The sequence below is a fragment of the Phocoena sinus genome, chromosome 9 (assembly GCF_008692025.1).
Source record: "Phocoena sinus isolate mPhoSin1 chromosome 9, mPhoSin1.pri, whole genome shotgun sequence".
Taxonomy (NCBI): domain Eukaryota; kingdom Metazoa; phylum Chordata; class Mammalia; order Artiodactyla; family Phocoenidae; genus Phocoena; species Phocoena sinus.
This window is the reverse complement of record NC_045771.1, coordinates 56,223,369-56,250,820: the sequence shown is the minus strand read 5'-3', so window position 1 is coordinate 56,250,820 and position 27,452 is coordinate 56,223,369. Positions and strand designations below refer to the sequence as shown.

Here is a 27,452-nt window from a genome sequence, read left to right as displayed (position 1 = left end):
GCGCCGCCTCCGCCGCTACCCTCGTTCTGAGATCCTTCCGCCCATTGCGGCGCCGTGTCCTGGCGCCTCGCACCCAGGACACACATGCTCCGGTGTCCCGCGATTCTTAGAGGGTGATCTCCTCTTAAGTCCACGTACTCTTCTGTCTCTGTACCACCCGTGCCTTAGGTGCCGCCTTCTTCTTCATGTCCTCTCTCCTGGCTTAAGGAGACCTCGGCGTTGTGGAGGTCCTTTTTAAGGGGCGCGGCCAGATCCAGGCCCCGCCCCTGTCTGTGACGCACAGGGTGGTGCGCTAGCGAGCCGGGAGTAGGGGGTGGGGCTGGATTTAGTAGGGGACCTGCGGGCCGGGGCCGCCTACCGTCGCGTGAGCCGGTTCTTCTCCCTCCGTCGATTCGGAGGAGCCGGGGCGACCTCGGCCTCCAGCGTCTTCGGTGAACTGAAGCGGGGGTGGCGGCCGGGATGGTGGTGCTGGGCTTACTGCAAGCGGGCAGGTCGGTGCTGGGGCAGGCTATGGAGCAAGTGACAGGCGGCAACCTCCTATCCATGCTACTCATTGCCTGCGCCTTCATGCTCAGCCTGGTCTACCTGCTACGCCTCGCCGTCGGCCCCCTGGCCCCACTGCCGCCTGGGGCGGTAGGTGCACCCCCGGGGGTTCTGGAGGGGGACGATGCGACCAGGGCGACTGAAGGGCTAGCCGGCGTCTGGAACCGCGGTGGTGCTGGGCTGGGCAGTGGCGGCGGGCGCGCTGGGGGCTGGGGATGGGGTGGGGGAGGGTGGCAGCGGCAATGATGCTGGTGGCGCTGGCGGTCGCGACTGCCTTGACCATGCTGGACTTGCTGCTGGGCGCCCCGATGTCTGTCGCGTTTCTGGTGGTGGCCGCGTGTCTGGTCCTGGTTGGGGTCGTGCTTGCCTCGATTGTGGTCGTAGTGCTGGCAGTGTTGGCCAAGGCACTGGTGGCCCTAATGGCCACGGCTGGATCCGGTGGCCGCGGCCTGGCTGTGGCGCTGAGCGTGCCGTTGGCCGTGCTGGCCGCCGCATGGGGGTTTCGGGCCTGGTGGGGGCCCTGGTGGTGATGTTTTTGGCAGCTTCGGCCCTGCGGGCCGTCTGGTGGCCGTCATCCTGGTGGCCGTCATCCTGGTGGCTACCCTTGTGTGGTTCAGTGTCCTGTGTCATTACCCCTAATGGCGATTTACATCAGTATGAAAGGAGCTATGTTCAGTTTGGTAGAGTGAGAGTGACTGGAGTGTTGTAGGGACCTTCCTATGATGCTAATAAAATACCAGATCCTCTAACTTAGTGGCTTTACTGACCACTAGCTTCATGCTTCCCTAATACATTTGATGAAGGCATCCTTAGCCAGACAAACCAAGTAGCCTTTAAAACGACCCTTTTACTGACAATGGAATATATAAACTATTGACCAAGTAGTTTTAAAAATTATTTTTGTTTGAACCATAACAGGCATGAGGCAGTTTGGTTTTTTTTCCGGCAGTTTTTTTTTCCTACATGTGGTATTTTTTTTTTTTTTTTTTTTTTTTGTGATACGCGGGCCTCTCACTGTTGTGGGCTCTCCCGTTGCGGAGCACAGGCTCCGGACGCGCAGGCTCAGCGGCCATGGCTCACGGGCCCAGCCGCTTTGCGGCATGTGGGATCTTCCCGGACCGGGGCACGAACCCGTGTCCCCTGCATCGGCAGGCGGACTCTCAACCACTTGCGCCACCAGGGAAGCCCTACATGTGGTATATTTGAGGAAGTGTTATTTGTCTTTGGAAAGACAAAGGTAACTTTAGCGTTTTAAGATTGTTGCTGCTATTGTCCAAAAGAGTGAGTTTGTAGAGCTCCTTACTATTTGAGACCACGAAAGATATGAGGAGTATTATCCTTTTTTATCGTTCCAAGTTTGATTTCCAGGAGACTTGATGTTGTAATCTGCAGGTCTCATTTTGGGGCATCTGAAGTACCTTTTATAGTGTGTGCAAAAATGTTCCTGCTAAAACTGATCTACTCTCTGTGTAGAATCAACAGATCTAGATCATTTGTTGAGAGAAGCATGAAATGTGTTCTGTTTACTGATCAGTGTAGCTTCTTGAACATTTCCCTTCTTTCCCTCACATTACTTTGTCTTTTTCCCTACCTTCTTTAGTCAAGATTTTGGGACTAAAATTGTGAGTGGTAGTAGAAATAAGTGGTGAAGAAACCATACTTTGACTTTTCTGTTTTTTTCTACTAATGACTAGGATAGTTGCCTAGAACCACTAATAATACTGGGCATATTCTAGAAAGTGTTCAGCATTTATAATTGCAACGCCTTGGTGTTTGTCTAGTCGTTTATCTTATACTAGGTTTTGAGTTTCTGCTCTTTTTTTTTGCGGTACGCGAGCCTCTCACTGCCGTGGGCTCTCCCGCTGCGGAGCACAGGCTCCGGATGCGCAGGCCCAGCGGCCATGGCCCACGAGCCCAACCGCTCCGCGGCATGTGGGATCTTCCCGGACCGGGGCACGAACCCGTGTCCCCTGCATTGGCAGGTGGACTCTCAACCACTGAGCCACCAGGGAAGCCCTCTGCTCTTTTTATTATGGCTATTCTGCTAAGGTATTTGCGGTTTGTTTGTTGTTAAGTTACTTTTGGTGCTTAATCTTTTGGTGCTTAATCTTTTGGTAACTTTTTTTGCTTGTTTGTTTTGTTTTTGTTTTTGTTTTTTTTGCGGTACGCGGGCCTCTCATTGCTGTGGCCTCTCCCGTTGCGGAGCGCAAGCTCCGGACACACAGGCTCAGTGGCCACGGCTCACGGGCTCAGTGGCCACGGCTCACGGGCCCAGCCTCTCCGCGGCATGTAGGATCCTCCCAAACCGGGGCACGAACCCATGTCCCCTGCATCGGCAGGCGGACTCTCAACCACTGCGCCACCAGGGAAGCCCCTTTGGTAACTTTTTAATATTAAGGACAAGTTTGTTTTTTTTTTTTAGTCACGAAACTAAACTGAATGTTTTGTAATAGGAAATGTAAACTGGAAGGGTTTTTTTGGTTTTGTTTTCTTGTAGAAAAGTCCACCATACATTTTCTCTCCAGTTCCATTCCTTGGACATGCTATAGCATTTGGGAAAAGTCCAGTTGAATTCCTAGAAAATGCATATGAGAAGGTAAGTCTTCCAAATCATTAGAGGAAAAGAAATGAGTGCTTTTCCAATTTTCTTTTAAACGGCAGAACATTAAAAAGACATGTAATCTTACGCTTATTCCCAGTATAGGAAACCGATAAAATTGGAGCTGCTCTGGTTTAAGAGCTGGAGGGGCCTTGGAGACCTTTTTATGTTCTTCCATGTCCTGGGATGATCTCTGAGGAAATCTAGTTCTGGCAACTATGGTTTAAAAACCACTGGCCTCAATTTTGTATTCACTGATCATAGTTAAAATTGATACTAACTGACCCTTCTTTTTCTTAACCATGCGTCTGTGGAATTTTCTAACCTGCTCTACGTGTCTTCTGTGACTTCACTTCCACTTGGGTGACCCACACAGCACTGTGGCCCCTCAAATCTTTGCCCCTCTCCTCCCCGATGAGCTTTCTCGTGCCATTTTAGCCATTTGCTCCACAGTGCCTCTTTGGACTTGTCACTCTTACCTGTTTTACCTCCACAGTATTAATTTAGACACCCTATTCTCAGAGCACAACTACTTCTCCTGGTTAGCCTCTCCAACTCCTTCCATTATAACCATTCTTTGACCTCATTAGATGGTCCAGTCCACTGTTCCACTTACTTTGTCCTGCTCCATCAGCCTTCTTTATGTTCCTTCTTTTTACACATTGGGACCATGGTCTATCATTTCAGTTACACTCTCACCAGTACCTTAAATTTCCTTGCCCCTGGCTGTTGGTTGTGCTTTACCTGGTAAAAATCCAACCTTGGAGGGAGCCTAATAGTCATTTTTCCTTCCTTGTACCAGATTAGGTCCTTCTAATTTCGTGATTGCCTACCTTGAATGAACTTTGAACACTGCTCAACAGTCCTATTATCTTTCTGTGGTTGGCTTACTTTCCCACTCAGCACAATGACTATTCAAACCTTCACTTTTTGAAACTTCTAAATCTTCCTACCTCTCTCTATTAAAGCAGATGACTTTGTCTCCTTTGTAAAGAGAGATTGAAAACCAGTGGGAATTCCTTCACGTTCCCAATTTCAAACATACAAATCTACTTATAGCAATACATATATAAAATAGTATTCTCTTTTCTTCCTATTACATTAATAATTCTGAAACACTTAACTTTGTGCAGTACTTAGTGCTTTATATATATTATCTTACTGAAGCTCCACAAAAATACTTTCAGGTATATCCATTTTATAGATGACAAAACTGAGAAACCGGTTATTTAATTTGTTCTTGGGCTCCCTGCTAGCTAGTGACCAAGCCAGGATTAATACGTGGTCTGATATCCAAGTCTGTGCTTTTAATGATGATGTTGATACTACTAATAATAATAGAAACCACTTACATTATATTTATGATGGCCAATGCACTGTTTTCTTTTATGTATATATAATATATGATGACGATATATATATATATATCATGGTATATATATCAAAAAATATATATGTATATACTTAATCTTGACAACAGTTCTGTGAAGTAGGCATTATTATTATTATTCCCATTTTATAGGTGAGGGAAACTGAAGCACAGCAATGTTAATTTCTCTGACTGTAGGACCAAGGTCACAGCTAATATGTGGAGGAGCTGGGATTTTTTTTTTTTTTTTTTTTTTAAACATCTTTATTGGGGTATAATTGCTTTACAATGGTGTGTTAGTTTCTGCTTTATAACAAAGTGAATCAGCTATACATATACATATGTTCCCATATGTCTTCCCTCTTGCGTCTCCCTCCCTCCCACTCTCCCCATCCCACACTTCCAGGCTGTCACAAAGCACCGAGCTAATATCCCTGTGCCTTGCGGCTGCTTCCCCCCAGCTATCTACCTTACTACGTTTGTTAGTGTGTATATGTCCATGACTCTCTCTCGCCCTGTCAAAACTCACCCTTCCCCCTCCCCATATCCTCAAGTCCGTTCTCCAGTAGGTCTGCGTCTTTATTCCTATCTTACCCCTAGGTTCTTCATGACATTTTTTTCCCTTAAATTCCATATATATGTGTTAGCATACGGTATTTGTCTTTTTCTTTCTGACCTACTTCACTCTGTATGACAGACTCTAGGTCTAGCCATCTCATTACAAATAGGAGCTGGGATTTGAACCTAGGCAATCTGGCTCCAGAATCTTGTGCTCTAGCCCACTATATGCTGTCACCTTGATTTCATTACACTATTTTGCCTTCTATGGGAGATTAAACTCTCCATCCCTCTTTTGTCACAGGAACCTTCTGCTATTGTTTCTTCTCTCTATAGTTGACTTCTCTCTCAACTAGATCTTTCCCATTTTCTCTGGAACGTTCTCAAAGGTCACCCATCTAAAAAGACCAAAGCTTCTCTTGGCCACTCAGTCTCCTCTCATGTCCCTCCCTCTGCAGCGAGTTGTCTGTACTTAGTCCCTATTTCCACACGTCTTATTTACTTACTTTTTAGTCCACTCTAGTCTGTCTTTTAGCCCCTTCACTAATGAGCTCCATGTCCTAATCCAGTGAACTTGATTTCTCAGCTCTATTTGTCAGTGATGACCACTGCCTCCTTAAATGTGGCTTCTTTCATTTTTTCTTCTACTTCTGTGACTACTTCTTCTCTAACTCATTTGTGGGCTCACACCTGGCCATTTACTCTTGGGGTTCACTGAGATTTGGTCCTTGGCCTTTATTCTTTCCTAGATGATCTTGTCTCTACCTGCAGCTTCAGTTATTAGCCAGATATAGATAACACCCAAATTAATGTCTCTGGTTCAGGTCTCTTCTCTGATCTTCAGACCTGGATATCCACCTCCCACATGATTCTTTCTTAGTTGACCAAAGGCACCTGAAATCCAACATTTTTAAAGTCTGACCCTTAATTTTTCTCTCTCCAATCCTGGTTGTCCTATTTGCTTCTCTCACCATTGTTCTCCCAGTTTTGCAATGTGCCAGAGGCCTAGGAGTCATTCTTGATACTTCTCCATCCATCAATCCATTGCCAAGTCAGCAGGTTCTCTCTTCAAAATACTTCTGTATCCATCTGCTTCTGATCTCCACTGCTCCTCCATTACCTTGTCCCAAGTATTCATCATCAGGTTCCTGTAACAGGCTCACTGGTCCTCTGGCTTTCCTTTAGCTCCTGTCCCTCTCCTCTCCATACAGGAGCCAGAGGGATCTTTCTTTTAAAATATGCACAGATTAGTCTCTTTCCCATGCAGTTTAAAATCTTCCATCACATTTCATTGCTTGCAAGGATAAAACTTCCCGAATATGGCTTACAAGGCTCTGTATGGTCTCAGCCCTACCAGACTCTGCCCTCATCTCATCCTTTCCCTCTCTTTCTCTCACCTTTAGGACCTTTGTGCATGCTCAGCCATCAGGCTAACTGCTACCATCCTTCAGGTCTCAGTTCAGGTGTCTTTTTCTCTTTGTAGTCTCCCTTTGATCATTCTCTCATCTCAGAGTTGCTTTCTGTTGTGTAGTACTTCTCACATTTGCAGTTTTACATTTGTTAATGTGATTATTTGATCAAGTTGTATCTTTTTCAATAGACTAGGTTTCATGAGTCACAGACAGTATTTTTGTTCATGATTGTATCCCCAGTGCCTACAGTCTGCAATAGTAATCAGAAAACTGCAAAGTATTTAACACAACTTGATTAACAAAAAATTAAAAATGAAATCATTCTGTGTTGGTGAGATAGTGGTAACATTGATAACTAAATAAACCTCTGGTGTCTTCATATAGCAAGTGCTGTAGGAAAGGTCATATCCTTTGGCTACTCCTGTAAATTTATCTTTAACCAAAGGGGAAAAAATCTATATTCTCAGAGATATTCATTATATAATTATCTATAATAAGTAAAAAATGGACACATCAACCATAGTGAAAGAACAGTTAACATATGATGTCTGTGAAAGATAGAAAATATTTTCAACATAAATAGTGAAAAAAGCAGAGTAGAAAGTTTTATTTATATTTTATTTGCAACTGAATGAATATAATTTGGACAAAGACTGGGGGAAGAATTGTATTAAGGTTTATGAATGTTTTAATTTTCAGCAATGTATTATTTTGTTATTTAAGATGAGTGTCTTAGCACTGCAGATTTTTTGGTAACTATGGGTACTTTTCTCACTTTAGTATGGACCTGTATTTAGTTTTACCATGGTGGGCAAGACATTTACCTACCTTCTGGGGAGTGATGCTGCTGCACTGCTTTTTAATAGTAAAAATGAAGACTTGAATGCAGAAGATGTCTACAGTCGTCTGACAACACCTGTGTTTGGGAAGGGAGTTGCCTATGATGTGCCTAATCCGGTAGGTGACACTGTTATCTTGAAGAACGACAAATCTATACTATAATATTTATAGCTAGTAGTATAAATTATATATCTCAAGTATAGAAGCAATTTATTCTTTGACTCAAAAATCTGAAGAATCATGAGACAGTTAAAAGAAGGAAAACCATGGGTAGCTGACAAAGAATGGGTATTTTGTCTTATAGTTGCTGGCATGGACTAAGCAATTTTAAAGGGCTTCCTGTACAAAGAAATAGAATCAATGAGAACTTAGCGTATTAGGATTTGATTTGAGCGAGTAAGAAGAAAAATCCCATTATTTCATCAGGAGGGCCTCCTACCTTCCTACTCCCACCTGAAATTTTAGCATAAGAGCTCTTTTGAGCTAGAGATTGTTGGCTTTAGAAGTTTGTGTGATTTCTTTCCTCCCCCAAAGTCAAATATTAGAGTGCTGCAATTTGATGTAAAATGCAAATCAGATAATTAGCCCAATTACTAGGTGTGGGCTCTGGCTGTGAACGTACCACGCATTACCACGCATTACCCGATACCCTAGTATAGCAGGTAAGAATTGACATTGAGTGTTGCTTCTGGGGATTGAGGAGGTGTGGGCGAATGAATAGCTGTCCTCAAGACCAAAAGCAAGAGCCTTGGGCAATCCCTCTGGTTGGATATATCTATTGATTTTCCACACAGCTTAAAATAGAACTTAAATAGAACTTAAAATAGTTCTTAAAATAGAACTGCCCCAAAGGACTAAAAACATTCTTTGTCTTAGTGTGAATTTATTCCGACTGTATTACATTCTAATTAAACTTTTGGAAGATAGCGTAAGTGAGGAATGGTATTTGTTTGGGAATAGATGGGAGAATATGTGAAGGAGGATAAAAATATTAGCAAAGCGTAATGGACTTTTGGGAGATTGTGTTGGCATCTGGGTTGGGTTGGAAGACTAGAATATAACAGAACAGGACTAGTGAGCCATGGAGTCAGGAGTGGGGAAAGCGTGTATCTATAGAAAGGAAGGCAGGAAGTGGGATTCCTAATTTATCATTTGTCTTAGGCCTCCGTAGCAAGTGTCTTCTACGTGTTACTTCAGATATATGCATAGATGCTTTAAATTTCCCATATCTGGTGTGTAGTTAAGAAAATTATTTTTATTTTCAATTTTTCAGAAGATTGTTTTCTTTGAGTGTTAAAGAGCTATAATAACCCAAATGAATCTTATGATAAAACAAAATTGTGTTTTAATTCTTATATACCCCTAATATTTTGAAGGTTTTCTTGGAGCAGAAGAAAATGTTAAAAAGTGGTCTTAACATAGCCCACTTTAGACAGCATGTTTCTATAATTGAAAAAGAAACGAAGGAGTACTTTCAGAGTTGGGGAGAAAGTGGAGAAAAAAGTAAGCAAAATGTTTTGGTTTTGCATTTGTCCTAATATGGCTACTTTTCTGTGACTAGAAATCTTAAGAATGCGTGTGGGGCTTCCCTGGTGGACTCACAGTGGTTGAGAGTCCGCCTGCCGATGCAGGGAACGCGGGTTCGTGCCCCGGTCCGGGAAGATCCCACATGCTGCGGAGCGGCTGGGCCCATGAGCCGTGGCCACTGAGCCTGCGGGTCTGGAGCCTGTGCTCCGCAACGGGAGAGGTCACAACAGTGAGAGGCCCGCTTACCGCAAAAAAAAAAAAAAAAAAGAGTGAAGAGTGTGTGTGTGTGTGTGTGTGTGTGTGTGTAGAAAGCAAACTACACCATATGTAAAACCACCTTAGATTTAATGAAATGAACATGTTATGATTACCGTGGAGTTAAAAGACCCGAGAGGAAGTGATTACACTAAGTCCCCTACATACGAACCTTCAAGTTGCGAACTTTCAAAGATGCGATTGTGCGCCGTATGCCAGCTGCTGTACTGTACTAGTGTACTTTTCAAGGTACTGTCCTGTAAGATTAAAAGTGTTTTCTTTATTTTTTGTTTGTTTTTTATGTATTATTTGTGTGAAAAGTATTATAAACCTATTACAGTACAGTACAACATAGTGGATTGTGTTAGTTGGGTACCTAGGCTAATTTTGTTGGACTTACGGACAAATTGGACTAACGAATACACCCTTGGAACAGAAGTTGTTCATATGTAGGGGACTTACTGTATTGCTGCTCATTTAGCAAAACCTTAAAATGGGTTAATTAATGTGTGTATTATTTAGCTCATTTATGTGAATAATATAAAAATGATTCATAATTGAATTTTGAAATAAACTGAATGTAAAACTTACATTCAATAAATAAAAAATAAAATAATAAATAAATAAATAAAATAAATAAAATAAATAAAAAAATTTGAACTCCCAATGGGCAAGTAGAAGTCTAAATGACTTAATTATATATGTATTATGTTATTTTTCTCCTATTGTATGGGAATGATTTATTCCAAGAAAAAAGTAAATTTAAATACATAAGCTTACTGTACCACCAAAAGTGTGATTTTAGCTGTTCCCAATAGAAATCTTTAAAAAATGTATGCTTTCTCGCATTATATAGGGAGTATATTGAACGTAACTTAAAATTCTTTGGATTCTGTGAATCCAGTTTTTATATTGGACTGCAGTAATTGTTGCCTTCAGAGACAATTGTCATACTCATAGCAGGAAGCAACATCTGCCTACAGGGCAGTAAGACCTCTGTGTAGGTCACCACATTCTGGGTCTGGTCTTCAGCTTCTATAAAAGGTCCAGAACCTGGTTTTATTTAATATACCTAAAGTTCATGGGACATATTTCCTATTCTACAAGAAGCTGATGCATGAACTAGAACTCCAACTGAATAAATACAAGTGAGATATAATTATGGTACCAAGAACCCCAGAATATTTGCTAAACTTCTCTTTTTTGGCAATCTAATTAGAAAGCCAAATGATAACTGGAAGTTCGTTTGGTGAACATGGAATTAAAGAACAGGATATTGATTGGGTAATTGTTAGGACTTTTAAAGTGTCACCCAGATGTGCTTGCCTGATGCATCTGTCTCTAATGTTTGGATATACAAGTTGGTGGTTACAGTTTTCTTTTATGTATGGTCAAGACCAGTTTTTTTCTGACCTTTGAGTTTCTCACTTTTCAGTTTTTTTCCCCACTTTTGACCTGGGGAATAATCCATTCTTCAGCCTTTGGACTGCTATTCCTTGGAAAGCACCTTATTATTGTCCCCATATGCACTGAATAACCTTTTTACTGCCTTTATTATACTGTGATCTAGAACTCAGATAACCACATTCATTTTTTTTTTAACCACATTCATTTTTATCTTCATTTTATCTTTTCAAGATTAAGGGCTCATGAGTATGAGTGAGGTTTTAGGTACCTTTGTGGCATCTATTTTGGCTGTCCAGAGAGCTGGGGTGCCTCCCATCATTTGGTTTCTTGCCTCTCTTTGTTGTAGCCACATATTTATAGGCTTTTTTTGATGGTATGAATAGGATCTTGTTGGTTCCTGAGTTAAGTTTTTATTCTCATTTCCTTCACAGTACTTTTGTATCTCTAAGAAAACAGAACGTTGTAAAAGAATTTTTGGCAAAAGTAATGGGAATGATCTTTTCCCCTCTAGATTTGTTTGAAGCTCTTTCTGAGCTCATAATTTTAACAGCTAGCCATTGTTTACATGGAAAGGAAATCAGAAGTCAACTCAATGAGAAGGTGGCACAACTGTATGCAGATTTGGATGGAGGTTTTAGCCACGCAGCCTGGCTCTTGCCAGGCTGGCTCCCTTTGCCTAGTTTCAGGTATGGATAAAGAAACAATACTTGGTCATTTCACTTTGTTTAATTACTGTAGTGTTGGTTGGCTTTGTATGGACAAAGATAAAAATTAAATATAAAACAAACAAATTGGGGGAGATTATAAGCCTCCATTCTTCTGTAAGCATTCGATTTTTCTTTACACAGTGAGCTTATTTAAGGTAAGTTTCAGTTAATTAGAAAGGTAACTTGTTGTCTGTCTGTTCCGATATTTTAAAACCTACTTATCTCACATATTCCTTGTACTCAGGAGGGTTTCTCAACTCTACCTAAAAGTGATACAGCCCTTCTAAGCACTTGTTTGAAAGTATTTGACTAATTTGTAGTATATTGTGAAGTTTGTTTTGAAGTATTAGTACCTTTCTTTAATTTTCTGTCTCCTTGACAGCTCTACTGTTATCTCCTTAAGAGCAAGGATCGTCTGTGATACAGAGAAACATTGCTCATAGGACTTGACAAGTAGCTTAGTGTCTTGCATATTAGTAGTCTCTCTGTGCCTTTGTTGATTCATTTCTGTTCAGGTGAAAAATGGGGATTTATTCTAATGCTAAATCCTGCAGAAGAAACAGAGTGACTCTGTCTGCTTCAAGAATTAATTTGGTTAAAATTGGAATTTCATGTTAATGTAAAAGAGTATTCTGCTTTATCTTAAACTGGAAAATGGTTATAACGGAATAATCATTTGAGTCTTATTTTAGACTTTTAGTTAGAACACAGGTAGTGTGTAAAGAATCAGGGATATGTATGTTAAAACACATTTCCTGCCCTTAAGGACCTTAGAAATCCCTAACAATTTAAGATTTTCATGGCTTCTTTTTTTTCTCTTGGTTCTGAGTTTTGTCAGTTTGATACCTGAAAGTATTACCTTATTTTTTAAAGTCATTTTCATGTTTGAATTACAGACGCAGGGACAGAGCTCATCGAGAGATCAAGAATATTTTCTATAAGGCAATCCAGAAACGCAGAGAATCAGGAGAAAAAATTGATGACATTCTCCAAACTTTACTAGATTCTACTTACAAGTAAGAGCTCTTCAGATCACATATTAAACTGAAGCAGGAAATTTTTTACACATTAAAACATAGTTAAATAATATGTACATTTAAAAAGTAATAATGCTGGCAAAATTTGTAGCTATGACCTTTGAACTTTTTAAATGGATGAAACATAAATTACTGGGATCCTGTGCCTTACTGGAATCCCAGTACTGTGCATGGTGAAAAGTTTGCTAGTAAACCTCAATGAAGTCTTTTGTAACCAGTATCATATTTTCTATTGGTCTCTTTTCCCTAAAGGAAAAAAAAAAAAAATCTGACTTGTGATGGGCAAATGCAAGAGAAAAATTAATTCGTTTTGACCCTTTATATAAAGGTTGAGACATGAAATGTGTCTGCCAAATGTTAAATTTGTGTATGCGGTCCATTCTTTAGGGATGGGCATCCTTTGACAGATGATGAAGTAGCAGGCATGCTTATTGGATTGCTCTTGGCGGGGCAGCATACATCCTCAACTACCAGCGCCTGGATGGGTTTCTTTTTGGCCAGAGACAAAACACTTCAAGAAAAATGTTACTTAGAACAGAAAACAGTCTGTGGAGAGAATCTGCCTCCCTTAACTTATGACCAGGTTTGTTGGATTTTCAGTTTCATTGCTGCCTATGACACTGAGTATGTGTGGCTAATTTTTAAAGGGGACAATTTGGGATTTTCTATATACTATAGATTAAATTGATTAGATTCTTTATTTTTAGAAAATTCCCCATAGCCTTCCCTGAAATGTCCTAATGCTGGATCCAGTTTCCTAGTATTCTTTTGAGGATTTTTGCATCTATATTCATAAAGGATAGTGGTCTGTAGTTTTATTGTTATGACTTTGACAGGTTTTGGTATCAAGAGTATTACTGGTCTCAGAGAATGTGTTTGGAAGCATTTTCTCCTCTTTTACTTTTTGGAAGACTTTGTGAAGGATTGGTGTTATTTCTTTCTTACGTGCCTGGTAGAATTCACCAGTGAAGCCATCTATGTCTGTGCTTTCTTTGTGGGAAGGTTTTTGATTACCAATTCAATGTCTTCACTTGTTACAGGTCTATTCATATGTTCTGTTTCTTTTTAAGTCAGTTTTGGCAGTTTGTGTCTTTCTAGGAATTTGTCTATTTCATCTAGGTTGCCTAATTTGTTAGCATACAATTGTTAAAGTATTCTCTTAGCATCCTTTTTATTTCTATTAGGTCAATAGTGATGTCTCTTCTTTCATTCCTGATTTTAGTAACTTTTAAAGTGATAGCTTAATTGATACATAATTCAGATAGTATAAAATCTACCCATTTAAAGTATACAATTCACTGGTTTTTAAAATATATTCAGAATTGTGAAACCATCATCACAATTTCATTTTAGAGTATTTACATCACTTCCAAAAGAGAGCCGGCACCCATTAGCAGTCATGCTTCATTTCCCCTGCCCCTGGCAGCCACTAATCTACTTTTTGTCTCTATGGATTTGCCTGTTCTGGACATTTCATATGAATGGAATCATACAATATGTGGTCTTTTGTGACTGGCTTCTTTCACTTAGCATGTTTTCAAGGTTAATCCATGTTGTAGCATGTATCAGTACTTCAATCTGTTTTATTGCCAAGTAATATTCCATCGTATGGCTGTCCCACATTTATTTATCTCTTCATCAGTTGATCGACATTTGGGTTGTTTCCACCCTCTGGCTACTGTGAATAACACTGCTCTAAACATTTGTGTATAGGTTTCGAAAAAGCTGACATTGATAATTTTTGCTAATGTTTTCATTTTTTAGATGAGTGAATTTTTGAAGGTCCTTACCATGCCATTCTTCGGAGTGATCTGTTATCTTGCCTTCTTTTTCTTTACTGACCATGGACAAAAATAAGACAAGATATTCCCAGTTACCCTGAACTTGTTTGTCCTGTTGAAGTATGTTAAGTATTTGTAAAACTCGGGAAATTTTTTCTCTGTTTAGCTCAAGGACCTAAATTTTCTTGATCGCTGCATAAAAGAAACATTAAGACTTCGACCTCCTATAATGACCATGATGAGAATGGCCAAAACTCCTCAGGTGAGTCTCCTGGCTAGATCTTTTCCTCTGTACCCCCAGTTGTTATTTATCAAGAAGAAATATCATAATATCAAAGAGAATTTTTTAAATTAAAAAAGAATAATCACTTCTACATAATTTTCAGTTTTACATATTTTAAATATTTTTACATAATTGCAGACAGTATACATGCTCATCTGTTCTCCCTACATTTTAATTTAACAATTAGGGTTTTTTAAAATGGAAGTATATTTTTTTCTTGGTTTTTAAAATAACGTATGTGTTGTTGTAAAAAATTGTAACAGTGTGGAAGTGTGTAAATTGGATTGTGAAAGGTTCCTTGAAATCCCACCCCTACCCCCAAGGCATTATCACTTTTTAAAATTTGTGTATATACTTCCAGCCCTATGTGTGTTATTTGGAAATCATCTTGAGTTAAAATAATTTTTAACTGGCCTATCATGTAGCCAGTTTAAAAATATATGTATATTTCATGTATATTAATGCTTTGTTACACAATGGTCTGATTATTTGTTAGAATATTTTTAAATTATCTAGTGAAATGTGTTGCTTTCATTTGTAGACTGTGGCAGGGTATACCATTCCTCCAGGACATCAGGTGTGTGTTTCTCCCACTGTCAATCAAAGACTTAAAGACTCATGGGTAGAACGTCTGGACTTTAATCCTGATCGCTACTTACAGGACAATCCAGCATCAGGAGAGAAGTTTGCTTATGTGCCATTTGGAGCTGGTAAGATGATTACATTTGACACTTGAAATGTCTGTTCTGATAACATATTTGTGCCTGTCAGAATAATCCATGTGAAGTTTATTTACAAATATCTTTCCCTTTCCTCATAGGGACATTCCTGCAAACATCTGTAGGAGTGTAATCTTTGCAGGTTGGAAAAAATATTTCATTTGTACTAAAGGAAATAGTTCTGTGAATCCTTACAATGTTCTATTACCTTCTAACCTATCTAGTTTTATCAGTTCTAATCTTTATAGTCCACCCTGTTTTCCCTTATCATAGTATTTAAAGCTCCTTGTGAATTCTGTTTTAAAGAACCATTGGAGTTAGCACACCATTTGGGCAATTATTTCAGGCTAAATATGATGAGACAATCAGCATTTCAGAAAAGAGCAATGGCATGGACGCTTTTCTGGATTGTTAGTGAACTTTTTGGTTCTCTGCCTATATATCCTGATGATAAGATGGTCTTTAAATTTGGGCAGGTTGTGCATAGGTATGCAAACCTCTGCATTTCAGTTAAGATCCTAAAATGACACAGGCAGACTCTCGTTCCTCCAATAATTTCTCCATTCACTGGTACTTTGTACAGATTAAACTATATTCTATGAATTATTTGTTTTTCCAAAGAGATCATTTAAGTGACATGACATTTTTGTCATTGGTCACACCTTTTCCATACATAAACGAAAGTATAAAGTCCTTTGGGAACTTCAGATCTTAATAACTATTTAGTAAAGAAATTCAATAATGGTATATGATATAAATATCAATAAAAGAGTCATAGATTGTTCAAGTAGTTGGAAGGGGCATTAGTTCTCCAGCTCAAATTCTGCCCCATTTCTAAACTGACAATTATCTGTCTTTTATCTGGGGTTAGTGCACTCCCCATTGGTTAACAGCTTAGTCCCACAAGACTGTCCCTCACCACTTTAGATGCCAATTACAAGTCCAGGTTGGCACCTGTTTTTCTGACCAACTGGCTATAAATTCGAGGTTCTCTAGATCCCCTCCTTGGGGTTCCATAATTTGTTAGAATGGCTCACAGAACTTAGAAAACTTTATTTACTAGACTATTGGTTTACTATAAAAGTATATAACTCAGGAATAGCGTGATTGAAGAGAAGCATAGAGCAAAGTAGAAGGAAGGGGTACACAGCTGCCAAGCCCTCTGTGGGTATGCCACCCTCCCAGCACCTCCACATGTTTACTATCCTCGAAGCTCTCTGAACACTGTCCCCTGTCCTGTCCCTTCCCTGTACTTCTGTAGGGATTTTGTGGAGGCTTCATTACATAGGCACGATTGATTAAATCGCTGGTCATTGGTGATTAACTCAACCTCCAGACCCTCTCTCTCCTGGAAGCTGGGGGGTATTGCTGAAAGTTCCAACCCTCTAATCACGTGGTTGGTTCCCCTGGCAGTCATCTTATTAGCAAACTCAAATGTGGTTGAAAGGGGCTTGTTACGAATAACAAAAGGCTCTTTTCCTCTTTGACCGTTATTGCTCTTTTCACTTAAGAAATTCCACAGGTTTGAGGAGCTCTGTGCCAAGATGGAAGACTAAATACGTATTTCTTATTGCAATCCACATTATCACAGTTGCCATACCTTAGTATTAAAGTCAGATTTGAAGTCAGTTTTAAGTCCTGCAACTTGGTTTGTCTTGTTAAGGATCGCTTTGGATATCTTAGTCCTTTGCATTGCTGTACGCATTTTATAATCAGCTTGTCAGTTTTTACACGTATATGACCTTTTAAATTTTGATGTGTTGCTATTTTTGGTTTATTAAATTTCTTTTTCTTCCATTATCATTTGTAATGACATTTAAAGTTTTGATTGGAAGGTTCATATTAGCTTTTGACTATGGCTCTCTTGGGACAGAAGTTAAGAATATTCTAGTATATTTCCAAACTAGATTATCATCGTATGTTTCAAACCTTACTTATTTTTAACCTAGATAGATGTTAGGTTTCAAATAAACAATTGGAAAAATGATTGTATAATTACCCATGTGCTGTTTCCCCTAATAACAGACATTAAAAATCTCTTGGGATTTTTATCAGTTATTTACATTCTTTTGAAAAGAATATGTCATCTTTTTACTATATATCTGTATATCTGCTATTCACCTTAACTGTAGATAAACAAATTTTATCATTCCAGGCTCAAAGACATGAGAAAGAATTTCAGCCGACTGTTACGGAAATGTTTTCTCTTACAGGGCGTCATCGTTGTATTGGGGAGAATTTTGCTTATGTTCAAATCAAGACAATTTGGTCCACTATGCTTCGTTTATATGAATTTGATCTCATTGATGGATATTTTCCCACGGTAAATTATACAACAATGATTCACACCCCTGAAAACCCAGTTATCCGATACAAACGAAGATCAAAATGAAGAAGGCAGCAAGGAACTAAAATGTGAAACATCACTGTAAACTGCAAAAGCATTGGAGAATGAAGTTTATGAAACAACTCCCAGTGTACTTTTTTTTGAGTGTGTAATTTTAAAAGACAGCCAACTTAACTTACGGTTTTTATATTTTAACTGAATGGTTCCATCAAAGTCAATGGCATTTCAGAAGTTTCCCAATAGTCTTATGATGGATAAAGGAAAACTATAAGTTTCTCTATAGTTGGTTTCCTTTCCTTTAAGGAAATCAGGCTCATTAGTTTGGGGGGGATCTTTGGTAATTGGCAGATTCTAAGTAACACAATTTCCAGGTATTAATTTTAAGAGCATACATAGCTCTTGGCAAGTAAGTTCAGAGTGTTCAACTCTTGTGCTAGATCTGCAAGTATAAAAGCCCAGTGAAATACCTGGAAGCCTTAGATTTGTTGGGCAATGTATGTATGTATGTATGTGTAAGGATGGGTGGGTAGGGAATAAACTCCCCTTTAAAGCCTTGGATAAAAGAGAATCCTATTGTTTTGGTATGATGATATTTAGCAATGATGGAGCTATATTGTAGGAAAATATATTTGAAATAACTGGAAGCACTGTCTGTAGGAAATTGAGATCTATGACAATGACTGTTTTTCCTAAAAAATAATTAATATGAAAGACTGCTTGTGTAACTTGATCTAATTACTAAATATTACATATTTATCTGTTTGATTAATTTGTGTCTGGTTCCACATAGTTGCATCTGTGTGGAATTCCAAAATAAAGTCCTTGAGGGATAAGTTTTGTTCTCTTTGGCTCAAGGTGGTTCCTGCTTCCTCTCCAGAATCAAATTAGGGATGTTTGTTACTAGTTCTGTTAGTTTAGGTTAACAGGCTTTTTATTTTTTCTTTTTAAATACAAAATCTGAGATCAGGGAATCTGGCTTTAAGATGAGTGTAATACGAAGCAGGGGTCTTGGGAGTGTATCACTGGTCAAATTCTGTGAAGCCTGAGTTCAAGAATCAACTCAAATTATAACTGGAGACGTAACTATATGATACCTGTAACTTAACCACGTACTTCGTTATTACTAGATGAGGTAAACATACTTTCCCCTATGTGTATTACAGTTCTGTTTAAAAGGCTGGAGGACTCATGTTAAACTCTATTTGTGAAGCTAAAATCTGTGTTGTTGAGTTTTTCACATTAAAATTATCTTTGAGAGTACAGTCTGCATTCACAAATGGTAAAGTGTGTGGTTCAATGAGTGGAATTTAGGAATTTAGGAACTTGGATGGGAAAAAAATTCCCATCTTTATTTGTACTTATTTCAAACTGTAATTTAATATTTTCTTTATTTATGAATTTAGTCAACAAACCACACTAGTATTAGCAGTACTCATGATTTTGCAAACAGAAATCACAGATACTTTTCATATCCCATTATAGATGTTGCAGATCTCTTGAAATATCTTTAACTTTTATCACTACTTTGACATTACGGTATTATAGTTATTAGATCTGCTAGATCTTATTTCTTTACTCATCACAAAAACTTTTTTAAAGTTTGACTATTTCTATATACTTGGTTTCCTTTGCAATCCTGTATATTTTATGTCTTTAAAAGCATTATTCTGAGAAGGGATCCATAGTTTCACAAGATTGCTAGAGAGGTTCATGGCACACAAAAAAAGTTAAAACTCTGGTAAGGCTGGTCCATGTTTAGTGAATAGTTTTAAGAAGACTTAAAAAGATTTAGTTTTTAACCACAGACCAATTATTGAGAAGCATTAACAAGTCTGACTGCAGAGGCCTAATGTCATAAGGACGGTGATGGTCAAATGATGGGAGTGAAATAATAAGACTGATCAGAGCACTTGTTTATCTGCTCTTTTCTCCATTCTCTCTCAAGAGTAGAATTGCCTTGAATGGAAAGCTATGTTTAGCTAAAAAAGGTTTTACCCACAACCTCCCCTCTTCAACTGTTTTAGAATACATTTGTAACTTCTAGAACTCCTTATTGGAACCCAGCTGCTAATATGGAAAATTTAGGTAATTTGAAATTTCCAAGCGTGTAGATTGCCTGTTTGTGTTGGTGTAAATCATAGAATATCTAATGGTAAGATAAAATCCTCTGGAAATAAGTATCAAATACTGATGGCCATGTTATCAGGAGGACTCTAGTTAAGAAATAACATTGAGATCCATATTATCTCTGTGAAAGCATCTCACTCTGAATTTGGATTGGACAGCAGGAATACTGCTTAATTCTGCTGCATTGTGGTTAATAAAATTTAAGATTCTGTATTATCTTAGTGGGCATGGCTTTGTGAGGACACACCTTTGGATATAAGTAACCTTAAACATAATAGGGCAAATATGGATTTATCATGAAAATACTCATTTGGCTTCTAAAAAAGACTATATGTAGACTTAAAGTTGATAAAAAAAGGCACATGGAAAAACTCTTTCTCCGTGTAGGGAAAGAAAAATCCCAATAGTAGCTAATTCTAAAATTAGGACAACTTTCTGAATCTCTAAATGCTACATACTTGAGATATATAATAAGGTGATACATACTACTGTAGGCTGAATGTCTGTATCTCCCCAGATTTGTATGTTGAAACCTAATCCCCAATTTGTTGGTATTTGTTGGTGGGGCCTTTGGGAGGTGATTAGGTCAAGGCGGCAGAGCTCTCACGAATGGGATTAGTGCCCTTATAAAAGAGACCTTGGAGAGCCTCCTTGCCCCTCTGCCACGTGAGGACACAGTGAGGAGATGGCAGTCTACAAAATCAGGAAATGGGCTCTCACCAGACACCAAATTTGCTGGCGCTTTGATCTTGGACTTGCTAGCCTCCAGAACTAGAAATAAATAGAATAGAAATAAATTTCTATTGTTTTTATAAGCCACCCAGGCTATGGTATTTTGTTATAGCAGCCCGAACGTACTAAGACATGCACCAAGAACTATGGCTCGTTAAAAGTGAAGAAGGTTCAAATACAGTGTAGTTAAAATGGTGAAGTCATTTTTATTTCAGTACTTGACAAAATATCCCATAAAATTCAAAACTTCTACCATTATACAAAAATAAGTCTCTACAAGTGATATTATCTGTCTTCATCACCAGTAGCAAATATATTAGGCAGAAACATATAACTTCAGTAGCCTTAAGAAAAGTGCAGGACACCTCAAGCTACACATTCAACAGTAACATAATGCCAAAAGTTTAATCTTTTCACCCATTTGATAAATACACGAGGTTTATAATTTAATCATTTAAATTAGCATTCCACAAATATACATGTAATTTAATGATTATTGTGCATGAATACATACACAATGCTTATATGTACAAATTCCAGTTTGTTTTCATGTGCTGGCAAGGGATTTGTATACAATCATAAGCTGTGTTCAGATTGGTCCCATTGAATATCCACAATACAAAAGCACAAAAGAACCACTGATTTACAAAAGGGAATTTGTTTAAAATCACTTCGATTCATGATGTTTCAAAGGATTATCTTCTCATGCCAGCATGAAACTGAGTTGAACCTATAAGACAGGAACAGGATAATTCAATGATTTCAAATTAGATTGTGACTTAGACTAGTTCATGATGGGCAGAAGATTATTACCCATCATTTTTTAAAAAATGCTTTGTTTTCCTCTAAAAAAGTCTTATTCAGACCTGAACTGATTTTTTTAAAAGGGATTTTTAATATATATTTAAAAGCCATTGTGGCTGGCTCCATAGCATGCTAAGTGAGATTAATTTTAAGATTCTTTGTAAAGTGCCCTGCAGGTTCAATGTTCTATACCTCTTGAAATATCTTTTGGTCTTCAAAATCTGGGTCTTGTGAAATTTAGATGCTCAAACCAACAAGGCCCAGCTATGATAATAAAAGTTTTCTACAAGTTTCTTGGGTTAGGTGATTTCTTGTATGAAGAGATAAACTACTAACTTAAATAACTGGTTATTAGTCCTATCTATTTTGTGGGAATAGTAGGAGAAAAGGGTCTCTAATAATAGTAACATATATATATATATATATATATATATAGACTTAAAGCTCATTAAATTAAAATGATTCAAAATCTTTGAATCGGAGTGAACTGAAGAGAGACGGGAAAAGAGGTTTTTCTCACAATAAACAAGGAAGGGAATCCACTTCTACTAATAATGAAATTTTTCTGCGTGTGTTTTTGAGCAGAGAAAAATAAAACGTCATTCTTACAGTCTTTTGAATGGGATGAGTTCCTTGGATCATACGTAAGAGTACAAGGTCCTAGTAGAGATAATGGCTGCAGTAAGTGCTTAAAGTACTTGCGTCCTCCTCTCATCTCGCTATCCCTTATTTGCATGCCTCACGATGTATTACTTAGGAACAAGTTCTCTAGCAGACTGTGTAAGCTTCAGAGTACTTTGCACATTGGTGCTCGTCGTGCATTTCCCCTAATCAGTCTTTTCAATGAGATGAGCAGGAATTTTGGGGGGCTGAGAATGGGATCCAGGGTGATAAATCATGTTTTGTCTTAAATTCCTAAAGTCTAGCCTGGCAACTCAGGCACTGAACTGTAAGATTTGATTATCCTAATGAGGAAGGTCAAGGAATTTCAGAAAGAGAAAGCGTTCCGGGTCTATCAAGCACTATGGTGCTGCCAATACTTGGTTAACCTGAGGGTACCTGACTGTACAGTTCCAAGTCGTCTCTGCAGTGCCTCTAGCCGAGTGATATAATCTGTCAGGGCTCTGTCAGGATCATAATTCTGAAGCTGAGAACATGCTAAGGAACCAGGATTTAAATCAGCTGGAGGACCTGGGTACCTATGAGATTAAAAATACAAACATGAATCCCAATTATCCAGAAACAATACAAGTAACTCAGCCTACCACCACCCTGCCCTCAAAAGGTAGACCACTTGTACACTGCTCAATCTATATAGCCCATACTACTGAGTCTGAATCATGTGGAAAGGAAAAAACTCTTCAATAAATTCAAAGCAGCTACTAAGTCATCAAAAGAATGTACATCCAGTACACTGCCTGTCGCAGAGGCCATCAATAAAGGCTGCATATATATAAATGCATCTTGCCCTGCAAACTTTAGAGGTGTTTTCATAATTCCAGACTCTCAATTTTAGTTAATACCTTTCTCAATGTCTAGCCACAGCATACATACTAAATAACACTTGATCAGCTCTGTTTCCTATACCCTTGGAAACCAGTTACAAATTCAAAAACTGTTTTTGATTCTGAGCTTTAGATTATGTAACTAATACATAACTAAAGACACATTTAGCTATTTCAATGCAAAGAAGTCAAAGCCCTAACACTGTCCTTCATTCTCTGTTAAGTATTAGTATATTAGTATAGATTTCATCAAATTCTTACCTATTTTGAAATGGTAAAGGAGACCTTGGATAGTCCAGATCTGATCTTGAGCGATACGTACTCTGTCTTGGTTCTCCATATAGCTCCAGCCCACCAGAAGAATGATAAAATGGGTCAGTCTTTTCGGCACCTAAAGTAATCCAAAATGTACCTTGTAAAGAAAAAAAATACCAAGCCCTTGAAAAATTTCTACAAAATGGATAAGGGTTCAAAAGACTTACTATACTGTACTACACTACTATCTCCTATGTATAGTCACTTTCAATTATTCTTGCTACAGGAGAGAAACAATAGTACAGCTTGTTTCATTTACCTTTGGATATTAGTATTTCTGATAATCTGGAACTACACCTCTAAGAAAATAAACTATTTTATTTTTTAAAGACCGCTTCTTAGTTTTAACTAGAGGTGAAGTGAGGGGTGTCTGTGTGTGGTTTGACAGAAAAGGCAATGTGGATAAAAAATATTAGATGAATACAGCCAAGTCCTTTTATCACTCTAGTATACTGGCTTTTACTGGAAAAAACTTGAAACCAAGATATGCTAACTTACAACACAGAATTCATTATGGTACAAATTTCAGCTGTTTCAGTATAAGGAGGCGTATTTCAAAAACATTTTGCTTAGAGTACCACATATATTTTCCTCTTTCTCTGTGTAAAACATGTAACAGTGGTTTACTACCAATACATATAGATATGCTGTGTGTCTATAATTCTGTGTGCTCCCCAGCTTTTGACCTCATCCTTTTGCCTGAAATGTTGAAGCCCTAATGTTTCAGTGTAGAGAGAAGGAATTTTAACTGTTATATCACCTACTGGTAAACAGAAACCTGTTTGAATATTGCTAAATTGTGAAAATTTCAAATCAAAACTTTCATATACTAGAGTAACAGCAATCCTATCTTGAACCAGAGCCTTAAACGCAGTTGTGCAAAGAGTAGGCTCTGGAGCCAGACTGTCAGGGTTTGCTGCTGACTCTACCACTTCCTACTGGGTAATTTGGGACAAATGACAAATGCTTTCCATGCCTCAGTTTTTCGTCTGTAAAGTAAAAAGAATAGTAACTGTATTTACATCATAGGATTATGAGAATACATGGAAAAAAGCAGGGCCTAGTGTGAACTAAGTGCTCCATAAATATCAGCTTTTATTACTCTTTAGAACAGCAAGGTCCCCAGCTTTGTTAGTTATAAGGGCTTTGTCTTCGGACAACATGGGTCCCAGAACACATTATTTGGAAGGTATTACACGTGCAGTAATTTTACAGCATCATCAACATAAGAAAAAATTCTATTTTGACTTCACCTGGATTCAATCCAAAGCCATCCCTGTTAATATTGATGGAACCAGAACTTGTCACTCGATGCCACCGTCGAACCAAAAATTTCATTCTAAAAAAGATCCCAAGAAAGAATTTCACAGAACATCTACAGTGTAAAGAGTATAAACATACACTTACAACAAAAATCAAGTCATACGTTTAAATATGAATGCAGAACAAATTTCTATATAATCACATGACTGCCTCATCTAAGATTATGCAAATGTCCCCTGGTTTGTGGCAAAATTGACTGGAACAGAAGAACAGGGCTTCCCATGAGGCACCAGAGGTCTCTTCTTTTGCCAGTACCAGGTTCTGGCTTTAGAGGTACATGGGACATAAAGAGATGAAGAGCAGGGCTTCCCTGGTGGCGCAGTGGTTGAGGGTCCACCTGCCGATGCAGGGGACGTGGGTTCGTGCCCCGGTCCGGGAAGATCCCATATGCCACGGAGCGGCTGGGCCCGTGAGCCATGGCCGCTGAGCCTGCGCATCCGGAGCCTGTGCTCCAAAACGGGAGAGGCCGCAGCAGTGAGAGGCCCGCGTACCGCCAAAAAATAAAATAAAATAAAATAACAGATGAAGAGCAAAAGCAGAAAAGGTTAATTGGATGGGCAAAGAAAGGGTGAGAAGAAATGAAAAGAAGAAGAATGGAGACTAAAGGGGAGATGAGATGGAAAGAGAACAGAAAGACCCTTAAATTGGCAGTAAGAGAGAGCAGGGAAAACTGGAAAAGGAGTGAGGCCATGTAATCAGGGATGAAAAGCAGTGATGGCTTCAAAAGGAACAGGGGAGGCTGTGTCACAGCCCAGCTGTAGCAAGCTGCTGCCTGCCCCGTCCTAGCCCAAAGAGCTTTCTGGAACACCAGGTTTGACTTCTTTTTTTTTTTTCGGTACGCGGGCCTCTCACTGTTGTGGCCTCTCCCGTTGCTAAGCACAGGCTCCGGACGCGCAGGCCCATCGGCCATGGCTCACGGGCCCAGCCGCTCCGCGGCATGCGGGATCCTCCCGGACCGGGGCACGAACCCGGTCCCCCGCATCGGCAGGCGGACTCTCAACCACTGCGCCACCAGGGAAGCCCGGTTTGACTTCTTAATTCCAACTATTTTCAAGGCTCAGTTTTAGGAGGGTCAAAATACAATAAACATATAAGAGGTCAAGAAAAAGAGGGTGAAAAAGTGAAGTCCTTCAATGGCAACTGGCTTTCATGCAGCCTTCCCGAATTCTTGAAATCGAAATTAATAGCTAACTCCTGTGATCTGTCATTTAGTGTCTCCTAAGTTATGTGCATATTGGTATGCCCCACTAGAAAGTGAGCTGCCTTCAGGGATTTAGGCAGGGATTATGTCTTTTTTCTTTATCATGCATCTCCCAGCACTTAACCCTGTACAAGCTGTATAAGGTGATGAAGGGAATGAAAGATGACAAAGGAAAAGGAAAAGATGAGGAAGGAAAGCTCTTTGCTTTCTCCAACCTTCTAATTCTTGTGCTACTGCCAAGAAAAGACAGAACGAAAAAGGACGCCATTTGGCAAGGAGTCTGGGAGACACAATCCGCAGGCTGTAAGCCCCTGGCAGTATGGAGGCTGGCCTAGAAGGGCAGTGAGGAGCTGAAAGCCAGCAGATGCTACCCAGCACACAAAAACATAAATCACACCTTTTATTCTGCCTTCGTGGTCTTTTGAGGTACTTGTAAATAACCTCAATATAACGGAATTGGGTAATACTTAAAAAAAAAATTTCCTTCGAGACTGTCTGGCTCCTACAGAAGTAAAAGGGAGAAGAAGCATGGAGAAGGTATCTAGGTGTCTGGGTATAACCAGAGTTCCTAGCTTGGAACTACCAGAGAAGGAGTGACAAAAGCAACAGCACAGTCCAATGCAGAGTCAGGCCAGGGCTTTCTGTAGCTGGGCTGTGAGAGTGGGTTATTTTAGTAATGAAGAAAATGAATGTATGTCAGCCTAAGTAACTTTTCAAAAAACACTTTTCTCTCTTATGATCTCTTTTATTTATATGTCTGAACTAGTTCATGGACTTATTCAGATTAAAAAAAAAGAGACTAAATAAATAAATTAATTAAAAAAAGAAAAGAGAGACAACCCAGATTGGATGTCCCAGCCGAATCACTGGCTGCCTGCCTCTGGGAGGGCCCTTCTCATAGGCTCTCTATAGTATAACATAAAGTATCCCTGACTAAAGGATGAAAACGTAGAGAGAAGTAGACATGTTTCAGTGATGGCAAGTGTCTTATACTATATGAATATGGAGCACAACGGGCAGAGAAAAGAGAACTGAAAATAACTAATCTCTTTAGAAAGTCTATTAAAATGCATTTTCTTTCAAGTATTTTACCTCGAAATTGCCATGGACACTCTGACAGCTGACCGAAACCTGGTGAAGCCCTTTGGACGGCTGGTGATCACCTCTAGATCCGTGAAGGCTGGATGTCCCCCCATTCGGGCAAGCAGAGCCAGGGTGGCATCCTCACATTCCTGGAACCCACCCAGTAACAGAAGCAGGTATTTCTTTTGATAAATGAGAGCTTTCCGAAAACTTTCTGCCCTCAGGTATTTGCCATAAATTCTCTATGTTTAAAGAAAAGAAAAACATAAAGACATTATTAAGAAGTTATTCAAACTGTTCTCTAGGGGAAGATAACCTAGACTTTATTTTTAAAAAGTGGCAGTAGTAGAATGGCAGGTACCCTATCACTGTTTTCTACTTTATCAACAAAGGTAAAAAGTAAAGTTAAACCTTTATACTTCTGCCTCCCTTTAGTGAATGGATTTTAGCTCCTATTAATCATATTCATTGCAAAAATTTTTGTCTTTGCATTATCACCTGAGTTTTTTTAATTGTATAGAGCTACTTTATTAGTATCATCACTGATCTATTTAACTTTTTCAATGTTAATGTTTTCTGTCCCTTTAAGAGTCATAAATTTATGTTCACTCCATAGCTGGAATAAATATTCCAAACATTTTCTTTCTTTCCTTGTTTTTTTTTGGATTTTACGTTAACTGGTTAAGGTAGTTGTACTACAATATTCATCATTAGTCATTAGAGAGACTATTCAGAGGGCTTACCACTTACAGAGCATGATCCTCTAATACTGACAGTAGTAGAGAGCTTCTGTTGGGAGTTGAAAAGCTAACTTTCTGTTGGTCTTTTAGGGATGAGACTGTGGGAAATGGGACCATGAGCTCAAGGTGCTGCCTCTGTGACCATTAATAGAACTTAATCTTGTCCCAAACCCGGGCATGCTTCACCACAATTTTTTTGTGACCAGCTAGAGATCTGCATTCAATGACAGACTGAGTA

At 39.0% G+C, this 27,452-nt stretch overlaps 2 protein-coding genes across 15 annotated transcripts in view; one reads left to right on the top strand and one right to left on the bottom strand.

Annotated features, from left to right (window-relative positions):
• Positions 1-285: 285 nt before the first annotated feature.
• Positions 286-18,653, top strand: LOC116759577 (lanosterol 14-alpha demethylase). 4 transcript variants are annotated; one of them, XM_032643504.1, is made up of 10 exons: positions 286-633; positions 3,041-3,139; positions 7,262-7,438; positions 8,698-8,824; positions 11,022-11,196; positions 12,114-12,233; positions 12,642-12,837; positions 14,202-14,297; positions 14,860-15,028; positions 17,251-18,653. In XM_032643504.1, the coding sequence occupies exons 1-10, from the start codon at positions 460-462 to the stop codon at positions 17,427-17,429; spliced, it is 1,512 nt and encodes a 503-aa protein (XP_032499395.1). In that variant the 5' UTR covers positions 286-459; the 3' UTR covers positions 17,430-18,653. The 4 variants fall into 4 exon arrangements, with proteins under 4 accessions (XP_032499395.1, XP_032499398.1, XP_032499396.1 ...); XM_032643507.1 differs by having other exon boundaries at positions 322-431; XM_032643505.1 differs by having other exon boundaries at positions 358-491.
• Positions 18,654-20,424: 1,771 nt separating this feature from the next.
• AKAP9 (A-kinase anchoring protein 9) overlaps positions 20,425-27,452 on the bottom strand; it is a 150,630-nt gene continuing 143,602 nt past the window's right edge. For 9 of the 11 annotated variants that reach the window (XM_032642522.1, XM_032642525.1, XM_032642529.1 and 6 more), the window contains 5 exons: positions 26,484-26,716; positions 24,121-24,206; positions 22,814-22,964; positions 22,107-22,246; positions 20,425-20,973 (listed from right to left, as the gene is read on the bottom strand). In XM_032642522.1, the coding sequence (XP_032498413.1) occupies positions 20,939-20,973; positions 22,107-22,246; positions 22,814-22,964; positions 24,121-24,206; positions 26,484-26,716 (645 nt within the window). In that variant the 3' untranslated portion in view covers positions 20,425-20,938. The remainder of the gene's footprint in view (positions 20,974-22,106; positions 22,247-22,813; positions 22,965-24,120; positions 24,207-26,483; positions 26,717-27,452) is intronic. The other 2 variants (XM_032642524.1, XM_032642527.1) reach the window with 1 other exon arrangement.